General features: G+C 41.2%; 2 protein-coding genes across 2 annotated transcripts in view; one reads left to right on the top strand and one right to left on the bottom strand.

Annotated features, from left to right (window-relative positions):
• Nucleotides 1–18,926, bottom strand: part of ATP8B4 (ATPase phospholipid transporting 8B4 (putative)) — a 305,912-nt gene extending 286,986 nt beyond the window's left edge. The window contains exons 1-2 of the mRNA XM_028163557.2: nt 18,664–18,926; nt 9,875–9,973 (exon numbers count right to left, since the gene is read on the bottom strand). The gene's annotated coding sequence lies outside the window, so the exon portion shown is untranslated. The remainder of the gene's footprint in view (nt 1–9,874; nt 9,974–18,663) is intronic.
• Nucleotides 17,599–19,753, top strand: part of SLC27A2 (solute carrier family 27 member 2) — a 55,487-nt gene continuing 53,332 nt past the window's right edge. The window contains exon 1 of the mRNA XM_007170419.3: nt 17,599–18,214. Within this exon, the coding sequence (XP_007170481.2) occupies nt 17,737–18,214 (478 nt within the window). The 5' untranslated portion in view covers nt 17,599–17,736. The remainder of the gene's footprint in view (nt 18,215–19,753) is intronic.

Raw genomic sequence — 19,753 nt, 5'->3', positions numbered from 1 at the left:
TAGAGAAGGGCCCGCGCACCGCGATGAAGAGCGGTCCCAGCACCGCGATGAAGAGTGGCCCCCGCTTGCCGCAACTGGAGAAAGCCCTCGCACGAACCGAAGACCCAACACAGCCAAAAAATAAATAAATAAATAAATAAATAAATAAATAAGAAAAAAATCCTTAAAAAAAAAAAAATTGTGAGGAGATTGATAAGTGCACTAGAGCATCAATAAGAATGCTAACGTCCAAGAAAGATTGCATGAGAGGGAAGAGAAAGAAGAAGGAAGACTGCTGGTTTAAATTGTCTAAGGAAATGGAAAGGAAACGTAGTATGTAGTTGGAGGAGAGTATTGGTTTACATTTAGTTTTATCAACGTATCAGTAAAATAGAACTACATATTGAAAAGCATACTTTGTAGAAATCTAAAGAAATTTAAAAAGGTTTACAAGAGCTGAAAACATTCATTTGAATATGACATGAAGTATTACGGAGACTGCTATTCTACAAGATTGACGATCTCAGCCACATACGATTTTATAGTAGGTGTTGCAAATAAGACTAACTGAAAAATTCTGGAATATAATTTAACTTGTGCCCTTTTTAAAGCAACATAATTAAAACTCAAGGAAAAATCTGTACATTGATTTCTGTCTTAGGAAACTTATATTCACATAAAGATTTGTTTCAGTATAGATTCTTTGAACAGAATTTCAGGTCCCACTCAATATCCAGTGCAGGCTCTGGTCACCACAACACCACTCAAACCCCCTTTCACAGGTCTGGCTTTAGTAGCTGTGGGCTCTGTGGGCACGTACACATGGGGGTAGGGCCAGACCAGAGTTCAAGCTGCCTACATAGCTCCCACAGTGAGTTCAGGTGCACAACGACTGCAGTCCTGGGACCTAACTTCAGTGGACCTGTGCCACTGGCTGGGTGAAAACAATGCCTGAGAGTCACCAGGGCCATTTGCCAGTGTACCCACAGTTAAGGCAGGACTGAAAGCAGTTCCAGCAACAGTATATTTTGTGAACTCACACAATGGGCGAAAGGGGACACAATGGGGCACAATCATGGGTGAACAGCTCCAGTGGAGAAATGCTCAGTGGCTGCTTTCCCAGTGTGAGTGCTCCAATCCAGCCTACCTCACACCACAGATCAGAAACACAGCTAAGAAACAGATCTGGGGACCTCTACTCCAACAACTAGGGAGCAGACCCTGCAGCTGACAGGGCAGTGACAACCACAGAGAAAAGGGGAGGCCCCACTCAATATCCAGGGCAGGCTCTTATGAACACAACACCAATCAAACCCCCTATCAAGGGGATAATGGCACAAGCCTCTGGACCAACCTCATCCACCAGGGGGCAGACACCAGAAGCAAGAGGAACTATGGTCCTGCAGCCTGCAGAAAGGAAATCACAAACAGAGTAAGTTTGACAAAATCAGATGACAAAGTAATATGTTGCAGACGAAGGAGCAAGATAAAAACCTACAAGAACAACTAAATGAAGGGGAGATAGGCAATCTACCTGAAAAAGAATTCAGAGTAATGACAGTAAAGATGATCTAAGATCTTAGAAACAGAATGGAGGCACAGATCGAGAAGATACAAGAAAAGTTTAGTAAAGACTTAAAAGAACTAAAGAACAAACAAACGGAGATGAACAAGACAATAAATGAAATGAAAAATACACTAGAAGGAATCAATAGCAGAATAACTGAGGCAGAAGAACGGATAAGTGGCCTGGAAGACAGAATGGTGGAATTCACTGCTGCGGAACAGAATAAAGAAAAAAGAATGAAAAGAAATGAAGACAGCCTAAGAGACCTCTGGGACAACATTAAACGCAACAACATTCACATTATAGGGGTTCCAGAAGGAGAAGAGAGAGAGTAGGGACACGAGAAAATATTTGAACAGATTAGAGACGAAAACTTCCATAACATGGGAAAGGAAATAGCCACCCAAGTCCAGGAAGCAGAGAGAGTCCCAGGCAGGATAAACCCAAGGAGAAACACACCAAGACACATGGTAATCAAATTGACAAAAACTAAACACAAAGAAAAATTATTGAAAGCAACAGGGAAAAATGACAAATAACATACAAGGGAACTCCCATAAGGTTAACAGCTGATTTCTCAGCAGAAACTCTACAAGCCAGAAGGGAGTGGCATGATATATTTAAAGTGATGAATTGGAAGAACCTACATCCAAGATTACTCTACCCAGCAAGGATCTCATTTAGATCCAATGGAGAAATCAAAAGCTTTACAGACAAGCAAAAGCTAAGAGAATTCAGCACCACCAAACCAGCTCTACAACAAACGCTAAAGGAACTTCTCTAAGTGGGAAACACAAGAAAAGAACCTACAAAAACAAACATATAACAATTAAGAAAATGGTCATAGGAACATACATATCAATAATTACCTTAAAAGTGAATGGATTAAATGCTCCAACCAAAAGACACAGGCTCACTGAATGGATACAAAAACAAGACCCATTTATATGCTGTTTACAAGAGACCCACTACAGACCTAGGGACATATGCAGACTGAAAGTGATGGGATGGAAAAAGATATTCCATGCAAGTGAAAATCAAAAGAAAGCTGGAGTAGCAATACTCATATCAGGTAAAATAGACTTTAAAATAAAGAATGTTACAAGAGACAAGGAAGGACACTACATAATGATCAAGGGATCAATCCAAGAAGAAGATATAACAATTATAAATATATATGCACCCAACATAGGAGCACCTCAATACGTAAGGCACCTGCTAACAGCTATAAAACAGGAAATAGACAGTAACACAATAGTGGGGGACTTTAACACCTCACTTACAGCAATGGACAGATCATCCAAACAGAATATTAATAAGGAAACAGAGGCTTTATATGACACAATAGACCAGATAGATTTAATTGATATTTATAGGACATTCCATCCCCAAACAGCAGATTACACTTTCTTCTCAAGTGCACATGGAACATTCTCCAGGATAGATCACATCTTGGGTCACAAATCAAGCCTCAGTAAATTTAAGAAAATTGAAATCATATCAAGCATCTTTTCTGACCACAACCCTATGAGATTAGAAATCAATTACAGGGAAAATATCATAAAAAAAAACAAACAAATGGAGGCTAAACAATACACTACTAAGTAATGAAGAGATCACTGAAGAAATCAAAAAGGAAATTAAAAAATACCTAGAGACAAATGACAACGAAAACACGACAATCCAAAACCTATGGGATGCAGCAAAAGCAGTTCTAAGAGGGAAGTTTATAGCTATATAAGCCTACCTCAAGAAACAAGAAAAATCTCAAATAAACAATCTAACCTTACACCTAAAGTAACAAGAGAAAGAAGAACGAACAAAACCCAAAGTTAGCAGAAGGAAAGAAATCAGAAAGATCAGAGCAGAAATAAATGAAATAGAAACAAAGAAAACAATAGCAAAGATCAATAAAACTAAAAGCTGGTTCTTTGAGAAGATAAAGAAAATTGATAAACCATTAGCCAGACTCATCAAGAAAAAGAGGGCGAGGACTCAAATCAATAAAATTAGAAATGAAAAAGGAGAAGTTACAACAGACACCACAGAAATACAAAGCATCCTAAGAGACTACTACAAGCAACTCTATGCCAATAAAATGGACAACCTGGAAGAAATGGACAAATTCTTACAAAGGTATAACCTTCCAAGATTGAACCAGGAAGAAATAGAAAATATGAACAGACCAATCACAAGTAAGGAAATTGAAACTGTGATTAAAAATCTTCCAACAAACAAAAGTCCAGGACCAGATGGCTTCACAGGTGAATTCTATCAAACATTTAGAGAAGAGCTAAAACCCATCCTTCTCAAACTCTTCCAAAAAATTTCAGAGGAAGGAACACTCCCAAACTCATTCTATGAGGCCACCATCACCCTGATACCAAAACCAGACAAAGACACTACAAAAAAAGAAAATTACAGAGCAGTATCACTCATGAATATAGATGCAAAAATCCTCAACAAAATACTAGCAAACAGAATCCAACAACACATTAAAAGGATCATACACCATGATCAAGTGGGATTTATCCCAGGGATGCAAGGATTCTTCAATATACTCAAATCAGTCAATGTGATACACCATATAAACAAACTGAAGGATAAAAACCATATGATGATCTCAATAGATGCAGAAAAAGCTTCTGACAAAATTCAACACCCATTTATGATAAAAATTCTCCAGAAAGTGGGCATAGAGGGAACCTACTTCAACATAATAAAGGCCATATGTGACAAACCCACAGCAAACATCATTCTCAATGGTGAAAAACTGAAAGCGTTTCCTCTATGAGCAGGAACAAGAAAATGATGTCCACTCGCACCACTATTATTCAACATAGTTTTGGAAGTCCTAGCCATGGCAATCAGAGAAGAAAAAGAAATAAAAGGAATACAAATTGGAAAAGAAGTAAAAGGGTCACTGTTTGCAAATGACATGATACTATACATAGAGAATCCTAAAGATGCCACCAGAAAACTACTAGAGCTAATCAATGAATTTGGTAGAGTAGCTGGATACAAAATTAATACACAGAAATCTCTTGCATTCCTATACACTAATAATGAAAATCTGAAAGGAAAATTATGGAAACACTCCCATTTACCATTGCAACAAAAAGAATAAAATACCTAGGAATAAACCTACCTAGGGAGACAAAAGACCTGTATGCAGAAAACTATAAGACACTGATGAAAGAAATTAAAGATGATACCAACAGATGGAGAGATATACCATGTTCTTAGATTGGAAGAATCAATATTGTGAAAATGACTATACTACCCAAAGCAATCTACAGATTCAATGCAATCCCTATCAAATTACCAATGGCATTTTTTACAGAACTAGAGCAAAAAATCTTAAAATTTGTATGGAGACACAAAAGACCCCGAATAGCCAAAGCAGTCTTGAGGGGAAAAAACAGAGCTGGAGGAATCAGACTCCTGACTTCAGACTATACTACAAAGCTACAGTAATCAAGACAATATGGTACTGGCACAAAAACAGAAATATAGATCAATGGAACAAGATAGAAAGCCCAGAGATAAACCAACGCACCTATGGTCAACTAATCTATGAAAAAGAAAGCAAGGATATACAATGGAGAAAAGACGGCCTCTTCAATAAGTGCTGCTGAGAAAACTGGACAGCTACATGTAAAAGAATGAAATTAGAACACTCCCCAACACCATACACAAAAATAAACTAAAAATGGATTAGAGACCTAAATTTAAGACTGGACACTATAAAACTCTTAGAGGAAAACATAGGAAGAATATTCTTTGACATAAATCACTGCAAGATCTTTTTTGATCCACGGCCTAGAGTAATGGAAATAAAAACAAAAATAAACAAATGGGACCTAATGAAACTTCAAAGCTTTTGCAAAGCACAGGAAACTACAAACAAGACGAAAAGACAACCCTCAGAATGGGAGAAAATATTTGCAAGTGAAACAATGGACAAAGGATTAATCTCCAAAATATATAAACAGCTCATGCAGCTCAATATTAAAAAAACAAACAATCCAATCAAAAAATGGGCTGAAGACCTAAATAGACATTTCTCTAAAGAAGACATACAGATGGCCAAGAAGCACAAGAAAAGCTGCTCAACATCACTAATTATTAGAGAAATGCAAATCAAAACTACAATGAGGTATCACCTCACAGCAGTTAGAATGGGCATCATCAGAAAATCTACAAACAACAAATGCTGGAGAGGGTGTGGAGAAAAGGGAACCCTCTTGCACTGTTGGTGGGAATGTAAATTGATGCAGCCACTATGGAGAACAGTATGGAGGTTCCTTAAAAAACTAAAAATAGAATTACTATATGGCCCAGCAATCCCACTACTGGGCATATACGCAAAGAAAACCATAATTCAGAAAGACACATGCATCCCAATGTTCATTGCAGCACTATTTACAATAGCCAGGTCATGGAAGCAACCTAAATGCCCATCGACAGCCGAATGGATAAAGAAGATGTGGTACATATGTACAATGGAATATCACTCAGCCATAAAAAGGAACGACATTGAGTCATTTGTTGAGACGTGGGTGGATCTAGAGACTGTCATACAGAGTGAAGTAAGTCAGAAAGAGAAAGACAAATATCGTATATTAATGCATATATGTGGAACCTAGAAAAATGGTATAGATGAACTGGTTTCAGAGCAGAAATAGCGACAAAGATGTAGAGAACAAACGTATGGACACCAAGGGGGGAAAGTGGCGGGGGGGGTGAGGGGGTGGCGTGATGAATTGGGCAATTGGGATTTACATGTATACACTGATGTGTATAATATTGATGACTAATAAGAACCTGCTGTATAAAAAAATAAATACAATTCAAAAATTCAAAAAAAGAAAGAGTGAATAAAAACTGTGCATCCAAAAACTGTTTGAAAATGTCAAATGGCCCAATATATGAATATTTGGAGCCATAGAGGGGAAAGAGAGAGAATAATTGGCAGAAGAAATATTTAAGAGATAATGACCAAAAATTTTCCAAAATTATGAAAGACATCAAACTATAGATCAGAATTTCATAGACTCCCGGACAAGACAAATTAAACACCACACTCACACACACGCACACACACACACACACACTTAGTCTAACTGCTGAAAACCAAAGATAAAGTGAAAATCTTGAAGATAGCCAGAAAAAAATAAATGATATACAAAGAAACAAAGATAAGAAATAAAGCAGTCATGGTCCTTCCTACTTGCTACCCATTGTATGGATTGTAGATCTTGACAGCTATGTCTGGGGAGCAAGAATTGTAGGCACAGATCACTGGACAGTAAGAAAAAGGGAGGATGGAAGCATGCCTTGCAACTAGGAAGGCATATTCATGCAGGAGTTCATTTGCATAGTCTTTGGAGGAAGACAAACCTTAATTCCATCCTGAATATGTCATTGACCAGTTGTTTTCCGTTTTCCTATCTATCAACCAGAGATAACGATGTATACTCTGGAGGGGCATTGGGAAGACTACATTAAAAGATACATAAGCACTCAACACAGGGTCTGGCATAAAGTTAGTGTTCATAATTGGAAGCTTAATTATTAACATAAGTTTTGTGCCTATGTCTTAACAGAAAATTCCAAGCAAGTGCAGAGGCTTCAATAAACTGCCTTGGACTCATCTCAACAGTCTACTTCTATCTCCTCCCTGCAATATTCCCAACACATTTCTGTGATCAGGTCTAACAGCTTTCTGTTCAAAAATCTTTCAAAGAAAATCCATACTCTTCTACTTGCCATTCATGGTAATTTCTACTCTTTCAGTCATTCCTACTAATTGATGTAACTTAAATTCATTATGGACTACTCTCTTGAATAGAAGGTACATTCTTTCATCTTTGAAGACTCTGAACAAAATTTACGTATGTCACCAAGTCACTGCTAACAGTGACTGCCTCCAGAAGAACCTGAGGGACTGGGGTTCGGAAGGGAGGAGCATTTACTTTGCATGGTTTTCCACTCTGACTTTTATTGTTCTTAGTTTTTAACCATGCTCGTGCTATTTTAAGATAAAAATAATTTTTAAAAATTATCAGGAAAAAAAGGAAACACAGAAGTTAGAAGCTATGCAAACCAGAAGACGGCAGAGTGACATCTTGAAAGTACCAAAAGAATAAAACTATTCATACCAGAATTCTTTACCCAGTGAAAATACCATTCAAAAATGAAGGTTAAATAAAGACTTTTTTAGAAAAACAAAAGCTGAAAGAATCTATTGCCAGGAGATCTACAGTTCAAGAAATGTTAGGAGAAGTTCTTTAGACAGAAGGACTATGATATCAGACTTGGAACTACACAAATAATCTTGCCACATAAGTATGGCAATTATAAATTATAATTTATTAGTGAATAGAAACTAGTCATCCATGACTGCTGTGTATAGTAGCCAGAGAGAACTCAGTGGAGACATTATAATCTGAAATAAACAGAAGAGAAAGATAAGACAAGCCAATTAATGTGTTTTACCACGCCCATAGTCCCTTTAGCGGAAAACTGCCAAGTCTCCACAACTGAGTACCTTGTACGGTGACCATGTTTTGAACTGGGAGACTCCACCCCCTCCCTCTTCCCACCTCCATGCATCTCCACGAATACACATAGCTGACTGGACCAAGACTGTGCACCTTATTCAGTTGCAGTAATCTATAGGCTGGACAGCAGCCTATGGATATTTGCTTTAAGAGTTCTACACAATCATGTATATGGGTGATTTGTTTGGGCTACCAGATTTGTTATCTCAAGAATATGTGCTAGATAATAACCTATAATGGAAAAGAATCTAAAAAGGAATATATATATACACACACACACACACACACACACACACACACACATATATAACTGAATCACTTTGCTATACACCTGAAACACTGTAAATCAACTATGCTTCAATAAAAAATATGAATATAAAAAAAAAGAATATGAGCTAGAAAATTGGGAATGTAATTGAGCAAGGAGAAAGCCAAAGCTGAAAGATTTGCAGGGAGAAGGAAATAATCACATGCCATAAGGTAATAGAAGACACCATTTTAAGCAGCATTCATGCAGTGGGCAGGGGGAAATGATTACAGAACTGAGGGTTTGTGGCAGGAACACCATTCAACCCACAACACTTTATAGACCAGTGCCTATAGGAATCAGAAAACTTGAGTTACTGCTCCATCAGTGACTTGCTGTGTCTGACCTTCAGCACATTGGTTAACCTCTCTGGATCTCAATTCACTGACCTGAAAATGAGAATAATAATATCTGCCCTATCTGCTTCACTGTGAAGTAGTGTTCCCCTAGTGCACTTTAAATAAATGCTAAATAAATTAATTAATAAGTGAATGACTAAATAAATGAATTCATATGGAGGTATTCAGTACACCATAACAAATCAGATGTGGAACTCAGGAGAAGGTGAGGGCTGAATATTTAGACTTGGGATTCCTCAGCATCAATAGGAATAGATGAGGCTATCTAGAGAGAAGGAGACAGAGAGAAGAAAGGTAAAGACACACCCTAAGAAATTTTTACATTTAAGAAGTAGGCAAGAAGATGATATTACAAGACAAGAGAAGGGCAAAGGGGTAAAGAAGTAACCCACACATTCAGGAATGGAAAAGAGTGTGTTGTGACTGGGACAGGGAGCTGGAGGTTGTCGTGGGATACTGAAAGAGGACAGAGAGGGTTGAAACCAAATTTTATGAAGCACGCATGTTAGCACTAGAAGCAATAATGATTCACTAGGATTTTCCCTCAGTTAGAATTCAACACCAAATCAAAGGCATTCTGATTAGAACTAATGAGAGCAAACGCCTTTTTCTCAAATTGTATTTTGTCTTGATTGTGTAGTTAGTAAGCATCATTGGGATGCAAAAAAAAAGGGGAGCCCTACTCCCTCATCTCTAAAACCAACAACCAATTGTTTTTCAGTCTCTCGTTTCCTTCATTCTCCAAAAGAAAGGCTAATCTCAGTATATTCCATCTTCACCAGACTCTTACCTTTTCCCTACACATCCTGTACATCTGTACCTGAATGCTACTACATTAGGCATTCAACAGGATGGCAGGCACCCACATTTCAAGAAATACAATTTGATTCATGGCAGACAACACAGTCAGAGATGAACCCTCCTATAAACCACTGAATGGACTGGTCACACAAACTTCCTATCTGTACTAAGTAACGTTACATAAGCAACAGGCTTCATAACCTACACATTTTTTGTTGACAATAGTCTCTGTGCATTAGGTGCCTCAAGGGCTACAAAATTAATACAAGGTGCTATGAGAGTTCAGGTAACTTACCTAAGCATCCTCAGCCAATACATGACAGACGAGGACTTGAACCCAGGTCCTCTGACTTCAAGGCTCATGTTCCATTACTTCATTCCAGGAAACTGAATCCTAATTGGGAAGGCAAAACTAACAGTCATGAAATAATCAAGAGCCAAGCTGTGGAATCAACTGACAAAGGATTAATCTCCAAAATATATAAACAGCTCATTCAGCTCAATATCAAAGAAACAAACACCCCAATCCAAAAATGGGCAGAAGACCTAAATAGACATTTCTCCAAAGAAGACATATAGACAGCCACGAAGCACATGAAAAGATGCTCAACATCACTAATTATTAGAGAAATGCAAATCAAAACTACAATGAGGTATCACCTCACTCCTGTTAGAATGGGCATCATCAGAAAATCTACAAACAACAAATGCTGGAGAGGGTGTGGAGAAAATGGAACCCTCTTGCACTGTTGGTGGGAATGTAAATTGATACAGCCACTATGGAGAACAATATGGAGGTTCCTTAAAAAACTAAAAATAGAATTACCATATGACCCAGCAATCCCACTACTGGGCATATACCCAGAGAAAACCGTAATTCAAAAGGACACATGCACCCGAATGTTCATTGCAGCACTATTTACAATAGCCAGGTCATGGAAGCAACCTAAATGCCCATCAACAGACGAATGGCTAAAGAAGATGTGGTACATATATACAATGGAATATTACTCAGCCATAAAAAGGAACGAAATTGAGTCATTTGTTGAGACGTGGATGGATCTAGAGACTGTCATACAGAGTGAAGTAAGTCAGAAAGAGAATAACAAATATCGTATATTAATGCATGTATGTGGAACCTAGAAAAATGGTACAGATGAGCCAGTTTGCAGGGCAGAAGTTGAGACACAGATGTAGAGAATGGACATATGGACACCAAGGGGGGAAAACTGCGGTGAGGTGGGGATGGTGGTGTGCTGAATTGGGCGATTGGGATTGACATGTATACACTGATGTGTATAAAACTGATGCCTAATAAGAACCTGCAGTATAAAAAAACAAACAAAACAACTAATACTAAACTTTCATTGGGTTATTTGTATGGAAATATGTTAATATAAATGTTTCAGACATTACATGAAATTTCTAAAAATCTTATATTTGTATTTGTATGGAAATATGTATGGAAATATGTTAATATAAATGTTTCAGACATTACATGAAATTTCTAAAAATCTTATATTTGTATTTGTATGGAAATATGTATGGAAATATGTTAATATAAATGTTTCAGACATTACAGGAAACTTCTAAAAATCTTATATGTTCTGGTATAAGGTTATAAGTAATAATCCTAGTTATTACTTTAAAATGTATATCTCAGAAATAACTAATTTTCTTGTCAACTGCATTATTATGAACTTTCATCAAATCTTTAACCATGGTCATTTTTAAGTCTTCTGTCATTTACAGACAGTTCTGGGTGTACTCTGATGATTTTGCAAGTATGTTCCTATAAAAGGGTTTCATCTTCAAGAAATTCATGGAAAAGACTCTGACAAGTACAGGTTTCTGGTAACTGACTGTACTGCTGAACTGAATGAATAAGCAGTTTCAGAACTCTAATGAAAAACTGATGAACTCATAAAAGTGCTAACAAAAGATCAAGATGAAAAAAAAAAATTAATTACATGGGACTGAGTGAACTGATGAGGATGAGTATAATTTTTGTGACTTTCTGTCTGAATTAAAAAAAAAAATCCCACAAGGACTCAGAGGCAAAGAATATACAAATCAATTTTCACTGCAAAGTAAAGGAGCTGTTACAGTGGAGGATTACTGGACTGAATGTCAATATTATGACATAGTATGAGTGTGTTTCATGTTTGGTAATTGCAATCATTGTTGCTTTTGTTGTGGTCATCCATGTACAATGCTTGGTGTCAGTCTATTTATCTCTTGTAAAAATAAAATACAGTGTGTGTGTGTGGAAAAAAAAAATGTTAACAATTCTAATTTATTTGCCTTTCCAAGTAAATTTTAGAATAATCTTGTCCATATCTACACAGTATCTTGCTGGGATATTAACAGGAATTGTGTCAAACCTGTGTATCTTTTAGAGAGAACTATATTTTTACTACATTGAGTCTTCCAGTACAGGAATATAGTTGTATCTCCATTTATTTAGATCTTCCTTGGTTTATTTCATTAGCATATTATAGTTTTTAGCATATAAATCCTGTAAATGTTATGTTAGATTTACACCTGAGAATTTCATTTTTTGAGTGACTGTATTATTTTTTTTTAATTTCAGTCTCCATGTCTTTGTTGCTAGTATATAGAAATAAAATTAATGTTTTTGTGTTTAAAAAAAAAAAAAAAAAAAAAAAAAAAGAGCCAAGCTGTGTGGTAGGTTTATAAGTCCAGTACAAGGGATAGATACACATAGGCTGGAGTATTTAGAAGAAAAGTTTATAGGAACACTCTTTTCATGTGAAGTCTACATGATAGTCCAATATGTAAAACAGATATACATAGAGCTCCTCTGATTGGCGCTGGGTTGGGTCCCAGAGTCCCCTTCCCATGCTCCGCAATGAATTTTCCTCAGTGGCTCCTCAGAAGTCCTCGGGCTCTGCTGAGCAGCTGGGAAACCACTGGGTTAAATCAATCGTTCCCAAAGTATAGTCCCTGGACCAACAGCTACAGCATTTTCTGGTAACTTCTTAGAAATGTGAATTCTCTGGCCCCACCCAAGACTTACAGAATCAGAAATTCTCCAGGTAGGGCTTAGCAAGCTGTGTTTTAGCATGTTCTCCAGGTAATTTCGATGCCCATAAAGTTTGAGAACCATAAAGTAGGAGGAGAGACCACCTGCTTTTATAAAGCATTTGAGGTTGGGATTGGGGACATAGAAGGGAGTTGGGAACTGCCACTGGGAGGCTTTCCCTAAGACACCAGCAGAGATGAATGAATGGGGGTGAAGCATCAGGGAAGTCCTGACCCAGGCTAGCAGGTGTCAACGTGCACTCCAGTTATCACATCTGTCTCCTGAACTCCTCCTGCAGTGCCTCAGAATGGGTCAGAAGAGAGTGGGCATTTGCGGTAACCTAGTGCTCTGGGTAGAACGTTTAAGGAAACAAGGAGCCTAGGAGGCTGAAGTGACTGGTCAGGAAGGCACTAGAATCTTGATGAAGGTAACAGGTAGGCTCAGTGGCTGTGGGGGCATGGGGGCGTGGGAGCGGAGGGGACTAGGCAGCTTCACTAAGGGTGTGGGGTAAGGAAGCTCCATGTTTGAGACCTCAGTGATAAAACAATCTTGAGTTATATCAAAGTCCAAGAGGTTTGGTTCAATTTCATGCTTCACTATTGAATTTGTATTTCTAAACATTCAAACTTACATAGAAATAATATCTATGGATAATAAACCAATAAAAGTTGTATTTTTTCTGCATTCAAAAATATTTTAATTTCTATCTTTTTTATATGTTAGTATAATGTTGTCTTCATCCTTCCTCGAAAAGGACTATACTTTCCTTTCTGTGTGTATTTTTCCTTTTTTTGTGTATATTTTTTGTGGTGAAATATACATAACATAAAATTAACCATTTTTAAGTGTATGGTTCAGTTATACTTTCCTTTTTTATAATTTTTATTGGAATATAGTTGATTTACAATGTTGTGTTAGTTTCAGGTGTACAAAGTGAATCAGTCATACATATACATACATCCACTCTTTTTTTAGATTATTTTCCCATATAGGTCGTTACACAGTATTGAGAAGAGTTCCCTGTGTTATACAGTAGGTCCTTATTGGTTATCTATTTTATATATGTACCTGTGTATATGTCAGTCCCAGTCTCCCGATTTATCCTCTGCCCCTCCTCCCCCGGTAACCATAAGTTTGTTTTTTACATCTGTGACTCTATTTCTGTTTTATAAATAAGTTCATTTGTACCATTTTTTTAGATTCCACATATAAGAGATATTATACTTTCCTTTTTAATGCTAAAAAATGTCATCCTTTTATGAAATAGTAATAAAAACAGACTGCAGGGCTTCCCTGGTGGCGCAGTGGTTGAGAGTCTGCCTGCCAATGCAGGCGACACGGGTTCGAGCCCTGGTCTGGGAAGATCCCACATGCTGCGGAGCAACTGGGCCCGTGAGCCACAATTACTGAGCCTGCGCGTCTGGAGCCTGTGCTCCGCAACAAGAGAGGCCGCGATAGTGCAAGGCCCGCGCACCGCGATGAAGAGTGGCCCCCACTTGCCACAACTAGAGAAAGCCCTCGCACAGAAACGAAGACCCAACACAGCCATACATAAATAAATTAAAAAAAAAAAAAAAACTGACTGCAGTTGGCTAGGGGCAGCTGATTTTACTTGAAAATTTTTTAAGTTGGTACTTTATTTTGAAATGGTACTGGACTGAGAAAACCAGAAATCTGTGAACCACTGCCTTAAAGAGTTGGGATTTAGAGGGGTGGAGAGTTCAGGGGTGGAAATAGGCAAGAACAAAGTCATACAAAGAGGAATATGCAGGGCATTTTTAGGAGGGTGTAGACCAGACTCTTCAAAACAAAGTGTTCTTGAAAAGGAGTAGTTGCAATTAAGTTTTGATCCATTTTCAAATACTTAGTGCCTCATGATGTTCGGTTCATAGTAGAAACTCAATAAATATTTGTTAACTGAGTGCAGTGAAAGTTCAAGTCAGCATCAGAAGAGCCAGAAATTAAAGTTTGAACTTCATTTGATAAACCAGAGCTTCCCAGCAGATGTTTCTAGAATGGGTAACCAATGTGCTAAGCTACCAATCTTCTCCCTCCTCAAGGGAGCCAGGCAGGACCCAGGACATCTGATCAGCTCCAGCCCAGATGTGTTCTAGTATGCTGTACAAATACGACAATTGTCTATAGACGCCATGAGTGGAAGAGGATGGGAAGCAATGAGGGGGTCACTGAAGACAACTGAGCATTGGAGAGGTGATGATAGCAAAATTTCCACAAAGACCATTAGGCTGGTGGTAGAGCACAAAGTGGAACCCAGGCTGGAAGCTAGAATCATTGGGAAAACGAGTTCCAAGATATATATAACAAACATTAGCTGTTTCCCCAAATTCATTTCTTCTCCCCACTTCCTCTTTAATAAAACCCTGATTTTTCCATAGTATGGTGTAGGTGGGATTGACTGTACCCCCAGCTCCAGGGGTGAGCCCTGATTGGCTTAAACCAATCAGCATTTCTCTCCCCCCAGCCCACAAAGACAGGCACATAACCCAGTAAGAGCTTTCTTTCTTCTTTTTTCTTTTTCTTTCCTTCCTTTTTTTTTTTTTTTCTCCTACGTTAAAGAATCTTACATTTCTGTCTGAAGTCGACACTGGAAGCAGGTACCCCTAAGGGCTTGGCAGCCATCTTTGGACCAAGAGGGGAGAACCAGCCTGAGAACAGAGGAGGCGGAGCCGAGAAATGGAGAAAGGGAAACTGGCTTACCTGAAGCCTATTCTACCCCTGGACTCTGAGTCTCAAATTCCTGTGTCTGCTTAAGGCAGTTTGGGTGCTGTTCTCTTTCAGTTGCAGCTGAAAAACTGTGGGTGCACAAGGCTAAAGCGATCCTCAGAGTAAGAGAGGAGAAAGTGGGCATTTGTGGCAATCAAGGACTCTGGGGAAAGAGTAGCTGTTTAAGAACAACACAAGAGAGGTCTAGGAGGCTACACTGAAGTGATTAGTCATGAAGGGACCAGGTGGCTTTGGGATGGAAAAGGAGAGCTAGCTCTAGCTTCAACATGAAAAAAGAGGTGCACTACAGAATCGCTTCTGTCCTGACCTCTACTTTTACACTACAGCCTTCTCCTCAGGGATAACCAAGGCCCCCGGCTCTTCCCCAGGGCAATGACTCAACCAGTCATTAGATAGTAGCGGGATTAGCCATGAAAGAGTCAGGAAAAGGGAAAGGGTTGCTAGACCAGGTCCCAGGGATAAAAAGAGGGGGATAAAAAAATGGGGGAAGGGGAGATTGTGAAAGGGGGGGAAAAAATAAAATTGCTAAAGGAAAAAGAAAACATGGATAGAAACCCACAGAATAGGAGAACAGCATAACATGTTGCTACAGTAAAGAGTGGGCCTGGGAACAAAAAGATACCAATTCCAAAATCCCATGCATCACTCACTAGCTGTCTTAATTCACCTCTCTCAGCGTCCCTTTCCTGTCTATAAATAAGCATGAAAGTGTCATCTTTAGATGACTGTGAGGTTCCAAAAATATCGTACAGGAAACCCCTAGCAGAGTTTCTGGCAGGGGTAAGCATTCATTACTTGTGGTTGTCTCATAAGAATAAAACGGATGAACGCAGGAAGACAGAGGAGGAAGAGAGTAAAACGCTGCTTTACTTAAATCCTGACCCTTCTCTGTAGCAAGCAGCCAGTATTCACTCTGTATAGAAGCAGCACTAAGGGAAATTAAAAGAAAGGATCACCCTAAAAGAAATGGCTTCTGAACCAACTTGAGGACACAGGAGCGGAAGGGAAGGCTGGGACGTAGTGAGAGAGTAGCACTGACATACATACACAACCAAATGTAAAATAGATAGCTAGTGGGAAGTAGCCGCATTGCACAGGGAGATCAGCTCGGTGCTTTGTGACCACCTAGAGGGGTGGGATAGGGAGGGTGGGAGGGAGACGCAAGAGGGTGGGGATATGGGAATATAGGTATACGTATAGCTGATTCACTTTGTTGCACAGCAGAAACTAACACAACATTGTAAAGCAATTATACTCCAATAAAGATTTTTTTTTTTTAAAGAAAAAGAAATGGCTTCTGAGAAATGCCAATAACTTTTACTTAATTTCCTCTGTGTTGTGCTAGTTTCTCACGGAGCCACTTAGTAAATTGAATTGAACTGGAATGACAATACTTGAGAATTTTCAACATACAAGGAGGGGGGAAGGGGAGATCACTTAAAGAACAACGTATTATAACTAATCAAAACCTCACCGGAACTTGGTTTCATGGGGCAGTGTGGCGCTACCTCAAGCTTAATCTGGGCTAGCTGGGCCGAAGGGACGTCTCGGATTGGAGCGTCCCATCCTCACTCACTGCCCAGGGGCTGGGACGAGCGGGAGGCGGCAATCGCAGGCGCTTTTGTTCACCCCTGAACTCTGTCACAAGAGCCCGCCTGGCAATTAGCCTGGGGGTTGGGCGGGGTCCGGCGGGGTGCTGGGTGTAGGAAAGCAAATGTGAGAAACAGAGAGTAGGCGGAATGCCCCCAGGACCAGAAAGGAGAGATGGAGTTCTGATCTGGCAGTGGCACCTGGTGCCCGCTACTAATAAACCATAGGACTGTCTCCCACTTAGAAGGTTCTCTATTGATAATGACAATCTGTCGTCTCTATAAGGCACTCTATTCGGGCAGCAATAAATAACACTAGCCCTGTGCCTGCATTATCTCCTCTAATCTTCTCAACGTCTTCTAAGGTGTCTTACGGTCACCATTTTGATAAGGTCACACCACAGGGGAGTCCAGCCTTGGCCCCAGACCTCCAGACCCGGGCGGAGAGGCAGCCGAGGCCCCAGTGAGCCGCGGAGCCGCCTTCCCCGCCTGGCGAGGACCGCAGGGGCGGGCCTGGCGCGCAGGTGGCTGCACCCCGACGAGGGGGCGGGCTCAGCCGGCCGGTCGCGCCCCGAAACCCGGGCAGCCCAGACACCGCTCCACCTGCCCGAGAGCCTGCAACGGTGCCGGCAGCCCAGGCGCTCCGCCGTCGCCCCCGCCTCGCCGAGCGCCCCCGCGCCGCCCGCCAGTCGTCCGCCCGGAGCCCGCCCCGCCGCCGCGCTGCACGCCCGAAGCGCGCCCTCTGCCCTCGAGGGGCCAGGGGGCCCAGCCGCCGTCATGCTGCCCGTCATCTACGCGGTCCTGGCGGGGGTGCTGCTCCTGCCGCTGCTGGTGAACCTCTGCTCCCCCTACTTCTTCCAGGACGTGAGCTACTTCCTGCGGTTGGCCAGGATGGCCCGGCAGGTGCGCCGCTATGGGCAGCGCCGGCCGGTGCGCACCATCCTCCACGCCTTTCTGGAGAGAGCACACCAGAGCCCGCACAAGCCGTTCCTGCTCTTCCGCGACCAGACGCTCACCTACGTGCAGGTGGACCGACGCAGCAACCAAGTGGCGAGGGCGCTGCGCGACCGCCTCGGCCTCCGGCAGGGAGAGTGCGTGGCGATATTCCTGGGCAACGAACCGGCCTACGTATGGCTGTGGCTGGGGCTGGCCAAGCTGGGCTGTGCCATGGCGTGCCTCAACTGTAACATCCGCGGCAAGTCCCTGCTGCACTGCTTCCAGTGCTGCGGGGCGAAGGTGCTCCTGGCCTCGCCAGGTGAGCCTGGGGACCGCCGCGCCCTGGCACCGGGCTCCTCCGCGCCTTGACGAGCCCGCTGCAGCGTGGCGGCCTAGGGGTTGGCGGCGGGGGGGGGGTCGGCTCGGAACTGGAGGTGTAGAGGGAGGGGATGGCAGCCCTTCCTCAAAACGCCAATTAATGATCATTAGAACCTTCTGTCGTGGAAGCTGACCGTGCCAGACCCTTTGTTAAGCACTACACATACAGCCTTGCTGTGAATGCTCACACGGGTAGGGTTGACTTTATAGTTGAGACCGCTCAGGCCAGAGAGGTGGAACCTTATGCCCCAGATCACAGAATTTAGAGGAGGTTAACCAGATCTATCTACCTCCAGAATCCAAGCTCTTAACCAGTGCTGACAACATCTGCATTGAAATGCAGAGGGTCATGAGTGTGAATTCCGGAGGATCCAGAGAGACTGTTCTCACCTCTGCTGCTTGATTGGCTGTGTGATCATGGGAAAGTCACTTTCCCTCCCTGCATCTCGGTTTCCTCCTCTCTAAAGGTCTTCAAGGCTGCTTCCAACTCTCAAATGCTGTTAGCCTCCCTGGATTCTCACGGCAGAGAGAGGGTGACCCCACCTACTCCCCAGGGAGAAGACTTTGGTTACCTGCTGCGGGCTCTGGTGAGCCCTCATTACGTCTATAGCAACAGTGACCTTTGGTTCTGTAGTTACCTCCTGCCACATTTCAACCAGACCCGAAATGGTAACTTCATGCTCCAGTGGTCACCAGGTCAGGAAGAAACCAAGAACCTGTTACCCACAGGACTGCTGGGTTTCCCTTCCCAGAAATCTTGTCCCTGCACTTGAATAAGGACCAGGGGGTTGCTTCTCACTCTATCAGTAAGAGGAGGCCTAACCAGGTGCAGACTAAAAGCCATGGAGGAATAGGCAGCCAGGAAGCCTCACCTTTCTGGAATGTCTTTCTGTGCCAAGCCCTATGCCACATGCTTTTATTACCCTGAGAACTAACATTTCATTACCCCCTGCCATACAACTGAGGAAACTTAAAATTCCGACCTAAGTCTGTCCAGTTTCAAAGCCCATGACTTTCCCTACGTTACGCTACCTTCCTCTACATGAGTGGAAAGTGTTAGAGCTGGAGGAGACTAAGCATCCGTCTGCTCTCCTCCTTCATTTCATAGCTGAGGAAACTGAAGCAAGCTAAGGAGTTCGCCTAGTGTCACACAAAGATGAGATGTCTATTCACTTGTGGGAAACCAGGAAGCTTACACACCTGTTTCATAGGGCATAAAATAAATAATCCAAAAAAAAATGAAGGCTTTGTATAAAAGTTTAAAAGCAGGGGGATAATTTTAAAGGCAGCCCCATTATTTAAAAGGGATGGCTTTTCCTAGAAAATTCCCAACAATTTCTAGTTGCCTGGGAAAAGAGACAACGTCACTATTTAGTAACTGGAAGACTCTCTTAAACCTATTACTTTACCAGTTGATTCAGAGGAAAGTTATTAGCACAGTGATCTGTGTACCACTTCAGGAGGGATTTAAATACTTTTT

The sequence above is a fragment of the Balaenoptera acutorostrata genome, chromosome 3 (genome assembly GCF_949987535.1).
Source record: "Balaenoptera acutorostrata chromosome 3, mBalAcu1.1, whole genome shotgun sequence".
Classification (NCBI taxonomy): Eukaryota; Metazoa; Chordata; class Mammalia; order Artiodactyla; family Balaenopteridae; genus Balaenoptera; species Balaenoptera acutorostrata.
The sequence above is the reverse complement of the archived record's forward strand: the minus strand, read 5'-3'. Positions and strand labels throughout refer to the sequence as shown.